We start from the raw sequence: 15,296 nt of genomic DNA on the forward strand, positions 1-15,296 counted from the left end.
GGAATTATTTGAGCATTGGACTACAACTCTTTTATATGGTTTTTAATTTGTTTTATTAATATGTTTTAATTGTTTGTATTAGATTGTTTTATACTTCCATTGATGTGTTTTTCTTTCTGTGTCTGCACAGCATTGATTTTTTTCCCAAATTCTGTAAACCGCCTTACTCCAGAGTTGAGAAAGGTGGGGCAAATAAATAAATAAATAACTCTGAAACTAGGCTTAAAATCTTCTATTATTTGTGGAAATACACTGTGGGATCTTGGTCAAATTATATTCTCTCAGCCTCAGAGGAAGGCAAAGAAAATCCTGTGATAGATTCATTTTATGGTGGTCATAAGGAAGAAACATTTTGAAGGTACACCACAACAACAGCAATGTTTATCATACTTAAAACTGATTTTAGTACAATTAGTAAAATGGCATTATCTGATTTTTGCCTCAATAGTATTGTAAAAGCAAAAACATTTCTTGAAGTTTTTAGCTTAGTTTAATAGATTCGGCACATTTTTCCTTGTTTTAAGAATGGTATCATAAAGATTAAATGATTCATCTATGGTTCTTTCTAGATGTATCAAAGCTTGGAGAAGGAACTCCAAAAACATGTTAGCCATCAAGATACTCTTCAACAATGCCAGGTTTGGCTGTCTGCAGTTCGGCCAGAGTTAAAGCCAGTTCCTCGTCCACCATTCAGCTTGGCAGATGCTGTTAAACAGGTAAAAAACAATCAACTGGGAAATATTTGATCCAAATGATGTATGCACCAAAATATATCTATATGAATTCCGAAATATGTTCATAATTAAACATGCTAATCACTGAAATAGATTCTAGAGTGTGAGCTGTCAAAAAGATCCTTGGGTAATGCTATGATGAAGTCTCCATTAATCCTCTGTTAACATCATTGACATTAACCTCTCCCTTGCAAGAACAAAAAAAATGTAAACAAGCACAATCCTGGCAACAGTTTTCTGTTTAGCTGGAGTAGAAGATTTAAGAAAAGTCAGTATTGAGCAAGGGATTGGTATTGCCCTGAACTGTTTGTAACATCCATCTAAATAATTTCAAATTTTAAACACATCACAATGTTTCTGCAGTGATTTTTTTTTTGGTGGCATTTGGCAACCTTTGGAGACATAATAGCCATGTACAAATATGTGAGGGGAAGTCATAGGGAGAAGGGAGCAAGCTTGTTTGCTGCTGCTCTGGAGACTAGGACACAGAACAATGGCTTCAAACTACAGGAAAGGAGATTCTGCCTGAACATCAGGAAGAACTTCCTCACTGTGAGAGCTGTTCGACACTGGAACTCTCTCCCCGGACAGTGGTGGAGGCTCCTTCTTTGGAGGCTTTTAAACAGAGGCTGGATGGCCATCTGTCGGGGGTGCTTTGAATGCGATTTCCTGCTTCTTGCAGGGGGTTGGACTGGATGGCCCATGAGGTCTTTTCCAACTCTACGATTCTATGATTCTATAACCTTTCATAATATAACTGGAGCTTTTAAAATTTTTTGGAAGAGTTCAACATGGAATAGATGGAGAGTAAGGAAATCTAACTGCATCCTTGGTGTTATTCCTTAAAGTCTTCTAAATGTACACTTATACATATCATCATCATCATCATTTAATTACTTATTAATCTCCCTCCATCCAAGATGCTCTAGGCGATTTACAAGATAAAATTGTAAAGGATAAAAACATACATACAAATATTGAAAAAATTAACATAGATCAAAATCTCTAGTAAAGAGCCAGGTCTTGAGTGCTAGGGTAAAAGGCCCTAACTCACGCATGGCTCTCATATAGGGTGGCAAGGCATTCCATAAGGCAGGGGCAGAAATAGAAAAACCTCTGCATCTGGTCCTTTCCAAGTGCACTTCTCTAGGACCCGATATATAAAGTACATTGCGTTGGGATGGTCATTGCAACCTCCGATGATGGGAGAAGGAGAGACGGTCCCTAAGGTACGATGTGCCCTGGCCGTAAAGAATTTTAAAGGTCAGAACTAGCATCTTATATAGACCATGGTAATCAGTTGGAAGCCAATGCAAATGCTGCAGAACTGGTGTTATATGGCATTTCATGGGTGTTCTTGTGAGTAGCCTGGCTGCCGCATTCTGAACAATCCGGAGCTTTCGGGTCGTGGACATCGGAAGGCCAACATACAGGGCGTTGCAATAGTCCAGCCTAGATGTGACCGTGGCATGGATGACTGTTGCCAGAGCCTCATCAGATAGATAGGGTGCCAATTGCCTCGCTTGTCATAGATGGAAAAAGGCCTGTTTGCTGGCAGCAGCGACCTGAGCTTCCATTGTCAGCTGTGAATCCAAGATGACACCCAAGCTCTTAATGGTAGGCGAAGGAGATAGGGCAACACCATCGAAGGTGGGTAGCAAATGGGTCAAACCAATCGAGCAGCCATGCCAGAGAATCTCAGTCTTCGCCGGGTTCACCTTCAGTCTACTAGCACGTAGCCAGTTTGACAGAGCTTCCAGACATAAGAGGAAATTGTCTGGTATTAACATTGCTCCAGGCTCCAAGTGCAGAAGGAGTTGGGTGTCGTCCGCATATTGATAGCAGTCTAGGCCGAAACTCCGAGCCAAACTAGCAAGGGGTCTAACGTAGATGTTGAAGAGAAGAGGGGAGAGAATTGCACCTTGGGGTACCCCACATAGGAAGGGAGATCTTTCAGAGACTTGATCCATATACTCCACACATTGGCTCTGGTTTTGGAGAAATGAGTTGAACCAATTGAGGGCCTGACCGCGAACTCCGGACATGGCTAGACGGTGAATCATTAGATCGTAGTCAACGGTGTCAAACGCTGCGGTAAGGTCGAGAAGTACCAGTAGCGCTGATCCGCCGCTATCAGACTGGCAATGAAGTTCATCTGTAATGGCAACCAGGACTGTTTCCGTCCCTTAGCCAGGGTGGAAACCTGATTGGAAAGGGTCCAGGCCAGCTGTATCATCCAAAAATTGTTGCAATTGTCCCAGTACAGCCTGCTCTCTCATCTTACCTAAGAATGGAAGGTTAGAGACAGGACGGTAATTAGCAAGGGTCATGGGATCCAAGCTAGGCTTCTTTAGCAAGGGACGAACCCTTGCCTCTTTTAGGTTGTCCGGGAAGACCCCCTGTTCAAGAGAGCCATTGATTATATTACTCAATGGATCAAGTAGATCTTCCAGGCAGCTCTTCACCAATCAAGAGGGACACGGATCAAGGGAACAGGTGGTTGGTTTTGCAACAGCCAGGATTCTAGCAACATCTTCCCTGTCAAGCGGAGTAAATCAGTCAAAGATAGGCCCACTAAGCGGCCACAAAGTCTCAAGCTCTCTCAAGGTATCAACTGTAGGGGGCTGTTCCTGCCGAAGCACAGTGATTTTATCAGTGAAAAACTTCTGGAATGCCACTGCTGTAAGAGCCGTGGTTGCTGGGTTTTGGACTAAGGGAGCCAGACTGATCAAAGCACGAACTTTTTTGAATACTTGTGCTGGGCGCGATCTAGCAGAGGCTATTAAGGAGGAATTGTAAGATTTTTTAGCGTCCTTAATGGCTGATTCGTAGGACCTGCAAAAAGTCTTGAAAGCGGACACCGACACCTCGTCGGGTTTCCATCACCACCGGCATTCCAGCCGCTTTCATGCTTGCTTCATCGTCCATAGCTCATTAGTGTACCAGGGGGAGCGATTCTGGCGAGGGCGAAGGAGGCGTCTGGGAGCAATCTCATCCAAGGCAGCCAACAAACTGACATTCCAGACATAAATATGGACATATAGATACAAACTGACATATAGATATAAATATGGATCTAAAGATGTGTGGCTATATATGTATGTGCTAGCACTTCCTTTTATGAATAGGGACATCTTCAAGAGCAGTTCATCAGAAGCTGGTACTTGAGACTATAATGCTATTAAGATTAGGCTGGATTAAGAAATTATTCAGAGAAACCAGACAGTGATGAATCTATTCAGATGGACAATAATTAGTTAGTCTAGACAGGCAATCCCTTGTTAACTCAGCAGTAAGAACCTGAATCCTGTTCTCTTGCTTTTCGCTGGATCAATGACCTGCTGTGTCTTCAGAAAGCAAACAGATTTCTTAAAAAGCTAACTGTAATCTGAAATTGTATTAACTCTTGGTATAGTCAGTAGTACTGGTAGTTGTATCAATGCTTTTATGCTCTATTGGATTATCTTCAGTTATTTTTATTCAAAACTTTGTATTTATATATACAGTGTTATGGTTAGTTAACACTAACAATGGTGACTGATATCATACTTTGGTTCTGGTATCATACTTTGGATTATTTTATAAATTTGTATTCTTAGAGAACTATGATAATCTCCGACTTCATGAAAACATCTCCTTATTCCCTTTAGGTGAAGCATTTCAGAGCTCTGCAGGAACAAGCCAGCACCTACTTGGATCTTTTATGTTCTATGTGTGATTTAGCAGACAGCACAGTGAAAAATATAGCAACAGACATTCAACTAACAAAGCAAACGGTATGGATCAAACTGTAGAAAACCTTCTCTAATCCTTCTTAGAGATGTAATTGTCTTATTTTGTTCACAGGTTACATTAGGTAATATTAGTTGGAGAAAAGCTACTGTACATATGGCCTCCAATCTCATAAACATATTTCTCTCTTACTCTTTTTCTCTAATCCAGAAGAAATTATGTGGTGTTTGTTTAGAGTGGGAAAGTATCTAGATATTCACATTGAAAATAAGAATTTAAACACTTTAATAAGGATTCTAATTACTAATTATCATAAATTTAGTGTATAACAGAAACAGAGAACATACTGCAAGTGGATGTAGAAAGTTTAGGATTTCAGAATACCTTTAAATATCATCCCATGATATTGCTTTCTATCAAGAATTTTTACTTTAATTGTGTAAAATCATCTTAAATAACTAAATTTTAATTAATAAATAATAAAATGATACATTAAAATATCTAAAACTGTGAAATACTGCTAATTTATCATACTACCTATCCCATGATCTCAAATATAGTAAAACCAATGTGACAAATTTGAAACAATGTGGAATAAATATCATTTTAAAAGGCTATAGAGATCTTAAGCAATTTAAAAGTTAAAAAACAGATTGTGATATAAACAAGTTTAAAATAAAATGACACATTTCACATTTGTGTTTAAAATCTGGATTTACATCCAGATTTACCATGGAACCAAATGACACAGATCCAGGAATCGGTAACCCATTGTTGCAACAGACCTATATTAACTTCCGTTTTCTGTTTCTGGAGAAGCAAGATAATAGGGAAGAAAAAAACCCACCAAAGGACCTAGCCTTAAGGTTAATAACCCTTTGCCATGCTTAAATCTTAAAGGCAACATGCTGTGTTCTATGAAGGAAGCTCAACACGCTTATCAGAAATCCTTCTATATTATTTTATTATTCCTTGTTTGAATAAAAAATATAGCTAAAAGACAAAATAATCAAACAATCAAGTCAGACTGAAACAGATTTAACCATGTCACATAGAAAACATGTAGATCAGAGCTATTCTTTGATTGCAGAAAAGGGAGAGAGCTTCCTTTCAAATCAGTTTGTAACTACAGTGCTATACATTTAAACTGATTTTATGTTCTCATCAGGCCTAGAGAGTAAGGAATATTTTAATGAGTGGAGAAGTTATCCTGAGCTATGCTTCTCTTTTGATATTTTACAGGGTTAAGTCATCATACACAATGGAGACTTGCGCAAGCTGCCTTATCCTTCATCCCTACCCCCTACTGTAAATCTCTCCCAAGAGTCTGCCCTACATAAAATGACAGTGCACATCAAAGACAGCCCTAAAATAATTGTGTTAAAAATGTTCCTGCCACCCTCTTCTATATTTTTCAGATTGAAGATCGGATAATGAACTCTCAATACCTTGCTCAGGGCTGGGAGGAAGTAAAGCAAATGAAAGCAGAACTTTGGATATATTTCCAGGATGCCGACCAGCAACTTCAGAATATGAAGAGACGAGGTGCAGAACTAGAACCCAATATTGCACAGAATATGGTTTTGCAGGTGAAGGTAAGGAGCTGCTATCATTGAAATGAAAGAAAATACGTGACCAGCAGTTAATTTCCTGTCATATTTTGCACCCTTTGAAAGCTGTGCCTCATTTCTCTTGAATAAGTGCAGCTATGTAGAAGGAATGTATTGTAGGGGTGGCACTTTATGTGTTCAAGCTGTACTGTTCTGGGACTGGAAGGGCAGGTGGCTGAATGTCTTTATGTATTTTACAATTTACTTTATTTCAAAGAGTTGAGCAATAATAAGTAAAAAGGGAGGCTCTCTGAGTTTATCTGTATTCCTCCTCTGTAAATAGAATAGGTGACTTGTTTGTTATCTCCACAATCTTGCACCAATTTCCTAGGACACTTTGCTTTATTCAGTGGACAATACCATCCTGATATGAAAGTGCTCAGTGAGGAATGCAATGTTTAATCAAAGGACAAGTTCTATCACATCTAAAAAATTATTTTTCTATATTTATGCATGGGCAAAATGATCTCTAAAATAAATTAATGCAAAATGCTATTAGTGAAAACATCTTCATTTGTAATTACATTGTATCTTCAAAACATCCTAGAAAGCTCAACTTGTTTTCAGTAGCCTCTGTCAGTCTCTCCCTTTTTCTTTGCTAACTGTTGAAGAGATGGTATGGGGAACCAATGGAAAACAAGCTTCTTTTGTTGAGGTGCAGTTTCGAGTGTCTCCTGGCTTTTATGTGATAAGTCCTAAATCCCTTCTGGAGTTCATGACCTTCAATCTGGTAATTGGACTGGTGGAAGGCAATGCAGTTGAGATAGGATTTGAGGCTCATCTCATAATCAGGCTAGGATAAATATCCTAAATCCTTCTGAAATTGGTCAGCATCACTAGTTAGCAGTATTCCATCCTGTTTACCTTACAACTAACAAGTGTGTTGTATAGAGCAAATCCTAAATTAATTTTGACAGTGAAGAAGGAAATCTATAACCCAGTCTTTCATATACAGTCAATAAAGCAGTCTTTGACCCGAATTTTAGCTATACAGAAGCTACCTTTTATACTTTTTTCAAAAAACTTTTCTGTGGTTCTTAATGAATTTTAGGGGGAAAGGGTTTTGTTTAAAAAATTAAAAGAAACTACCATCTTAGTATTTCCTTCAATCCTTGAACATATATACAGGCAGTCCCTGAATTTCAAACATCCAACTTACAAACAACTCTTGGGGGGAGGGGGGGAGTGAGACAACAGGAAGTGAGAAAAATCTACCCCTATGAAGGGAAATTCACTCCTGAAAGAGTTGTCATAGGGAAATGGTGGCTTAGCTGAATCTTTATCACTAATCCTTATTTCCACAATAAGCCACATTTTTCAAAATCCAATATCACAGGGACAGAAAGTGAGGTTGGAATCTCCCAAACAGGGGTTCAGACAGCAAAATAAACACTACGGGGTGTTAACCCTTTCCTATGCTGTCCAAAGCTTATATATATATATATCTATATCTATATCTATATCTATATCTATATCTATATATATATATATATATATATATATATATCGCTGTAGTTACACTTAAGACATGTATCTGTTACAACTTAAATATAAATTCAACTTAAGAACATACCTGCAGAAATTGGTAACTGCCTGTACTATCAAAGCAGTATTATGCACAGATCATCTGTCCTGCAACTGAAATCATTTTGTTAAGAATGCATGTCTTGCAACTAGAAGATCAGCTGTACTTTAAATGCAAAGGAGTGTATTACATTCACAAAAAAGGGCTAATCAATCCCACCTCTTTCTCTTCGGAATTTCCCACTATAAACTGCAGTTTAACCCATGAGATCTCAAAACTGTGGTTCACTAGGCCACATTTTGGAGCTCTCTTCTGATTAAGTGTCAGGTAGACACTTAAGAAAAACATGAAAACCCAGAACTGTTTTTCTTTTAAAGGAATAAAGAAGGTTTTTTAAATCAGTATGTCTGTACCTCCTCTAGGCCTTATCATCAATATCTATTTTTCCCGTTCATACTATAGAAAATGTGAAAAAGTTAGCATTTCTGTCCAGTGCTTTTAGGCAGGTGCTTGGTTATCTTTTCATTCAGTTGAAAGAAATAGCATGCACAGTATGCTTGTAAAATAGAACAAGGAGAAATCTCTTTTAAGGGCACTGGAAATGTTGGGTCCCTGTCAGATTTTGTTTTGAATTTTGCAAGAAGATAGGACATTTCAAATTATAGTTAGTCCTTTATTTATGGATTTGGCATTTTATATAAAAGTCAGCCATTTACTACACCATTGTCTCTAATAGAACTTGAGAATCCACAGATTTTGGTATCTGCTGGGGGTTCAGAAACCAAACTCCAGTGGATACCAAGCTCCGCTGTACTCTTCTTTGCTGAGAAATCATGATATCTCATGAAAGGCAAATGTAGATCTGTTTTCTTTATGTATCTGTGATGGAACCTAAGTAAAATGCTTCAAAACATTTATTTTGATGTAATTAAAATTAGAGTTAAAACATAGATAAAATATTTATTTCTGTTTTCCCCTTCATATTATCTCATATAGGAATTTAGCCAAAAACTGCAATCTAAGCAGACTGCTTTAACTGCTTTAACTGAAAAAGTGAGCAAACTAACCCAAGGGCAAGAGTCACCTGAACACAAAGAAGTGGGGCACCTGAGTAACCATTGGTTGGAACTTTGCCTTCAGACTAGCAATGTGCTCCTACACAGAGAGGAAGACCTTCAGAGGACAAAGGATTATCATGATCTCTTAAATATAGTAGAAGTCTTTTTGGAAAAGTTCACACAGGAATGGGACCACTTGGCAAGGTAAGGAATCTTTGACCCACTGGGCAATCTCTCCACACCATTGTTTCTGGTTCAGTATTCATCAATACTTTTAAAATATAACAGTAATGTTTTGGTGATGTTGTTGTCAGTTTTTTGAAATGTCATTTAGTAGAAAGGCAGAATATAAACAAAAATTGAAATAGTAAGGACCTATCTGGTGATGAGCAAGCTCCTTCTTTTTGTGCTGCCCACAAAACTCCCTCTTTCTTTCTTTCTTGCTTGCCTGCCTGCCTGCTCACATAGCTCACATTGTTCATGGTTTGTGGTTTTACAAAGACCCGAGAAACAAAAATAGCCTCTAACTTACCATCTGATGAAGTAGATTGAATCTACAAAAGCTATTGCTATAAACTTCTTTCTTTTATTATCCAGGGTACAGCAAAATATCTTTGCATATTTACCCTATCTTGATGTAAATTAATGTTTGCATTATCCATTCTCCATTTCATCAACAGATCAGATGCTGAAAGTACAGCTACTCATCTTGAAGCTTTGAGAAAGTTAGCACTGGCTCTGCAGGAGAGACGGTTTGCTCTTGAAGACTTAAAAGAACAGAAACAGAAAATGATAGAACATCTAAAACTGGATGACACAGAACTGGTAAAAGAGCAGTCAGGACATTTTGAACAGCGTTGGATTCAGCTGGAGGACCTTATTAAGAGGAAAATACAACTGTCTGTCACCACTTTAGAAGAGCTGAACATGGTGCAGTCTAAACTCCAGGAACTTATGGAATGGGCAGAAGAGCAGCAGCCTAACATCTCTGAAGCTCTGAAACACAGTCCACCACCTGAGCTGGCCCAAAATTTCCTTATGGACCATCTCACCATTTGCAGTGAAGTGGAAGCCAAGCAGGTTGTTTTGAAAGGACTCAAAAAGGATGCTGATAGAGTGATGACTAACTTAGGACTTAATGAAAGACAGATGCTCCAGAAATGTTTGTTGGAGGCCCAGAACCATGTGGACTGCCTTAGTGAACTTGTTGGGCAGAGGAGGAAACACTTAAATAAGACGTTATCTGAAAGAACTCAGTTCCTCCTGGCAGCCTTTCAGGCCATGAATCAAATCCAGCAACATGAGAGAAAATTAAAGTTCCATGATCATATCTGTTTGTTACCAGATGATGTGAGAAAGCAAATCAGGGCCTGTAAGAGTGCACAAGTGAGCCTTAAGGCCTACCAAAGTGAGATCTCTGGACTGTGGTCTCAAGGGCGGGATCTAATGAAGGACACAACAGAACAAGAAAAGAGTGAGGTTTTGAATAAACTTCAAGAGCTGCAGAATACATATGATGCTATTTTAGAAAAATGTAACCAGCGATTAATAGAACTGGAGAAACATATGGTTTCTAGGAAATACTTCAAGGAAGATTTGGATAAAGCATGCCACTGGGTAAAGCAATCTGATATTGTTTCATTCCCAGAAATCAATTTAATGAATAGCAATTCTGAACTTTATTCCCAGCTAGCAAAGTATAATCACATTCTTGAGCAATTCCCTGAATATGAAAACCTCTTGCTGACATTGCAAAAAGATGGCCAGGAGATTTTACCATCGCTTAATGAAATGGACCGTTCCTATCTTGAGGAAAAACTTAGTGCCTTACCTCAACAATTCAGTGTAATAATTGCTCTGGCTAAAGAGAAATTCTGCAAAGTTCAAGAAGCTATTTTTGCCCGCAAAGAATATTCATCATTAATTGAATTGACAACAAAGGCGCTGTCTGAATTGGAAGATCAGCTTCTGAGCATGCATAAGGCTCCTTCTACTCTCTTAGCCGAAGAAGTGGTTTCACTCCAACAGGATTACAGAAATGTCTTAACTGAAGTTGTAAACCTTGGTACTGCAGTAGATGAATTAAACCAGAAGAAGGAAGCATTCCGAAGTACAGGGCAACCATGGTTACCAGAAGAGATGCTGCAACTTACCACTCTGTATCAGAAACTAAAAAGGCAAATAGAACAGAAAGTGAACCAGTTCGATGATATGATGGATGCCTATCAGGAGCATGAGAAAATGTGTAAGCAACTGGAAATACAGCTAAATTCTATAAAAGAGGATCAAACAAAATTGAATAAAAAGACACTGCCAGCAGAGGAAAAGTTGAAAATGTATCACTCTTTGGCTGGAAATCTGCAAGATGCTGGAAACCTTTTGAAACGCCTTGCAGAACATCTTGAGACACTTTCTTCCCAACTTGACCCATGTGTTCATGAAGAAGCAAATAATCAGGTGCGAACCTGGCAAGACATGATGAAAACATTACATACTGCCATTGGTGATATTGTGATGGAGTGTGAAAACAGGCTGGTGCAAAGCATAGATTTTCAGACAGAAATCTGTCGTTCACTTGAGTGGCTGAGGCACATTAAGGCAGAATTAAATGACCCCTTGAACATAGATTTAAAACTTAATGATATTCAAGAAGAAATCCGCAAAGTTCAGATCCAGCAGGAAGAAGTCCAGTCCAGCCTGAGGATCATGAGAGCACTAAGTAATAAAGAAAAGGAGAAATACATGAAAGCCAAAGAGCTGATACCCACTGACTTAGAAAACAGTCTTGCTGAGCTCTCTGAATTAGACGAGGAAGTCCAAGAAGCAGTATTCAAGAGACAGGTCAGTACAACTTGTATTCCTAATTATGTTGAACCTAAAATTGAATTGAAATTAAAATAGTACATGCTGTATAGAAGCTGTGGCCAAACTGCTTCGGTCTGATGTAGATATGGCAGTTGATGTAACTTTAAACAGAGCTAAATAATGTAAAAGTTTACACATTTGTAACCTGAGTACACACTAGATCTATACCTAGTGAACAAATAACTTAAAGTTGTGTTACAGTACATTATTTACAGACTAAGAAAAGTCAATGTTATGCAAATAATAATACTCCCCTTTCCTTAAAGAATATAAGTGCATCACATGGATTGTCCATGTGACAAACCCAAACACAATTTTCTGAAAAGTACTTATCCCATGTTTTCTGAGTTACCTGGCTCCTGGGAACTTGTACCCTTTGCTTTGCTGTATTATTATTTACTGTTCAAATAAGTTCAAAAACTTCCACAAAGATACGTAAGATTATCAACATGGGGGTTCTGATAAATATGCTATAGATCATACCACAAAATGGTTTTAAATTTCTTAGAGAAGTAATTTGATTTCATTTTTGTAAGAAGTAATGTTTCTCCCTTAAAATATTCCTTAGTAGTAATGCAATTCTGATTTGCAACGTCTGGGCCTCTGTTACAATAGAACATGACACTGTGACCATGGATATCCATGGGATCTTTCAGTATCTCAGCTAGCCTTGCCTGTAGAAATTTCATGTGTAAATCAGTAGCACATTTTAAAAAAATTTCCATTTACATACAACACCTATTGAATTCAGTGAGATGAACATTTAAGCACCCATTTGGATAAGCTGCTAGCACAGTTTTCTGATTCAACGTACTGGAACTGAAGAAAGTTTCCACTTCATTCAGTATTCACAGCAGATATCAAATCCGCTGAGTTAGTAGAACTTCCCTAGTTTTGTATGCCGTAGTGTTTTGAGTGCAGGTAATGTGTATGTATTTGTGATTCTATACATCATTTTCATTATCTGTTTGCTTTTAGGAGAAATTGATCCAATTGCATAGTATGTGCCAAAGATATTACCATGTTACTCAGACTGCTAGTGACTGGCTTGAAGATGCCCAGGAATTGCTACAGTTAACACGAAATGGGCTTGATATGGAAAACTCTGAAGAAAATCTAAGGGACCACATAGATTTCTTTAGTACTAAAAAACAATTTCAAGTCAATTTGGAAGAGCTGTGGTCACTCATATCTGAAATTGAAACTTTTATACATGTCACAGGAAAAGAAGAGCTAATTAAGAATGTGAAGGCATTAGAAGAGAAGGGGAAAGAATCAGAACAAGAAGCACAATGCCAGAATGAGTTACTACAAAGGTATTTGCTTTAGGGTTTTGAGTGTTTTTTTTATATTTGAAGATCATATTGAGTGAGTAATCTCACTCAGGAATGATCAAACAACATGCCAAATCTGGCAATAGATTGCTGAGTCATCTATTTGCAAGAACATCAGCAGCATGTTTGCTTGCTACCAAAAGCTAAACAACAACAAATGTTGTGATGGACAAAACATTTTTTAAAAATACTGCCATGACTATTCTTTTACATATTTTCTCCTGTTTTTCTTTTTTTTAATTGGTGTTTTTTTTGTTTTTTAAAAAGAAGAAGAATAAGACCAGCTAGAGCTCTCACAAGAAGGTAGCTGTGATATAGAGGAGGAACCCTAGTGACATGACTGGGCAGTTAGAACTCCCTGCCACCTCCAAGGTAGTTTGGGAAGTCACAATCAGGTCACCACGCAGGGCTGACTCACCATCTCCAACACTGGATTGACTCCACATTAATTGTCAGTGTAGAAGGCACTACGTTTAAGAGCCAGTGGTGAATTTTGGTATTCACGATAAGCAGAGTTGGTGCTTTCCTGCATCTCCCCTTTCATCATAGCCCTGTAAGGCCACTGGGAAACTCTTTGCCCTACATAGCAGATAGGGTGAAGAGGATTTGGAGAAGGATGAGATTTGGAGTGCTGGTAGATGTAGCAAGATAAATCCTCAAGATTTTTTGACAATTATTAGAACAATTGTTGTTAGAATAATTACAAACTTAATGTGGGCAAAGGGACGTACCATTAACATCAGTAGAAGACTATATGGTCAAATATCTTTCACATAATTCTGTGGGTTATAAAACAATAAACTTGTTTGTATTATTTATTTGGAATTTAATGTATGAGCCTATTTACTACAAGTAAGAAAATCTACATTTTTCTTTCATATATGATGCTTAGTCACATTTTCTTGCTGATGTTTGATTTTTCAAGCTGTGCTTCCCAATGGCAAGAATACCAGATAGCAAGGCAAGATGTCATTGACCTGATGAATGAATCTGAGAAGAAATTGTCTGAATTTTCTGTAGCAAAAGCTACTTCCATGCTTGAAGCGGAAGAAAAATTGATCTCACATAAGGTAAAACTTCGAAAATGCAGTAATTTTCTCCTGAAAACCCACAGACTTTTTAAAATCACTTTTGCTCAGTGATGAATTAATTTAATCTGTCTCCTCTCAGATAGCAAAAGGGTTCAGTAATTAGCAAAGTTGCAGGAGTGATTTCAGAATTGTATATATCCATTTCCACTAAAAAAAGCTTTGCACTTTAGCTGAACAAAAGATTGAGATCTCTTTGAAAGTATACATTATGTTAACATGAGCAATGTTGTTTTACTTCCCCCCACACCAGAATTACCCATATTTACTCGAGTCTAGCGCACCATCAAATCTAATGCACACCTAAATTTTCAAAACCCTAAAACCATTTAATTAGAGATGACATTCCTCAAAGAGAAGCTTTGGCTCATCACTAAGATTACTGTATGACACTATCTGATGCGCACCTGAATTTTGGCAGGGTCATTTAGCCAAATATATGAGCATTACATTAGAATAAATATAGCATTTTTGATGTCTGTAATGTATTCCAGCAATCTTCAGATTAACTATATCAAAAAGTTATTGTTGAAAGAACAAATCCAGATTTAATCATTTGATGTTACTGTTCAATTTGTAGCTCTTACCTGTGCAAAACAAATGAGATTTAAAAGCCCTGAGTGAGAGAAACTAGGTATATTTCATAGATCAGCAAGCCTAAAAAATTATTTTGAATACAAACTGTGATAACAGAAATGAAATCCGTGCTGCAATATTATAACCTGTGTAAACTATAGAGAAACACCACTGTGGCTTTTGTATTCTGGATGAGAGCATACCATGAGTTTTGTTGGACCTTTTCCACAATCACAGAAATTCTACAGTGACTTTTCCATGTGTTGTCCATCCAACAGTCTTCTCAGAATGAAAAAAGTTAGTTGCTCTCTAGTTATCTCATGACATTTTTTAAAAAACATGTATTAATACTCCAGCTGTCCTTGTAATATAATTTCTGAGAAATCTGAGATGGGGTTTTGAGCAATATACAACCTGAGTATCCTTACTCAAAATGCTTGAGGCCAGAAATGTTTTTGTTTTAAAAAATGGAATATGCATATTTCTATATGCATACTTTGAGATATCATGGAGTTATGACTCGAGTGTAAAAACAGAATTCATTTGCATATACCTTTTATACACATAGTTTAAAGATAATTTTATACATTTTGAATATTTTTTTCATGAAACCATGTTTGTGTACATTGGATCATCAGAAATGCAAAGGTCTCAATATCTCAGTCATGTGGAGAACTTTGGATTTTGGAGGATTTTGGAATTCTGGATAAAAGATGCTCAATCTGTGTATCAAATCAGTATTTTATATATGTTGTTGAAGGCTTTCTTGGCTGG

General features: G+C 37.5%; 1 protein-coding gene across 19 annotated transcripts in view; it reads left to right on the forward strand.

Annotated features, from left to right (window-relative positions):
* Window positions 1-15,296, forward strand: part of syne1 (spectrin repeat containing nuclear envelope protein 1) — a 371,674-nt gene that overhangs the window by 213,751 nt on the left and 142,627 nt on the right. For all 19 annotated transcript variants that reach the window (XM_062977242.1, XM_062977181.1, XM_062977206.1 and 16 more), the window contains 7 exons: window positions 570-716; window positions 4,385-4,510; window positions 5,885-6,061; window positions 8,598-8,863; window positions 9,340-11,500; window positions 12,503-12,840; window positions 13,784-13,928. In XM_062977242.1, the coding sequence (XP_062833312.1) occupies window positions 570-716; window positions 4,385-4,510; window positions 5,885-6,061; window positions 8,598-8,863; window positions 9,340-11,500; window positions 12,503-12,840; window positions 13,784-13,928 (3,360 nt within the window). The remainder of the gene's footprint in view (window positions 1-569; window positions 717-4,384; window positions 4,511-5,884; window positions 6,062-8,597; window positions 8,864-9,339; window positions 11,501-12,502; window positions 12,841-13,783; window positions 13,929-15,296) is intronic.

The sequence above is a fragment of the Anolis carolinensis genome, chromosome 1, assembly GCF_035594765.1.
Source record: "Anolis carolinensis isolate JA03-04 chromosome 1, rAnoCar3.1.pri, whole genome shotgun sequence".
NCBI classification, from domain to species: domain Eukaryota; kingdom Metazoa; phylum Chordata; class Lepidosauria; order Squamata; family Dactyloidae; genus Anolis; species Anolis carolinensis.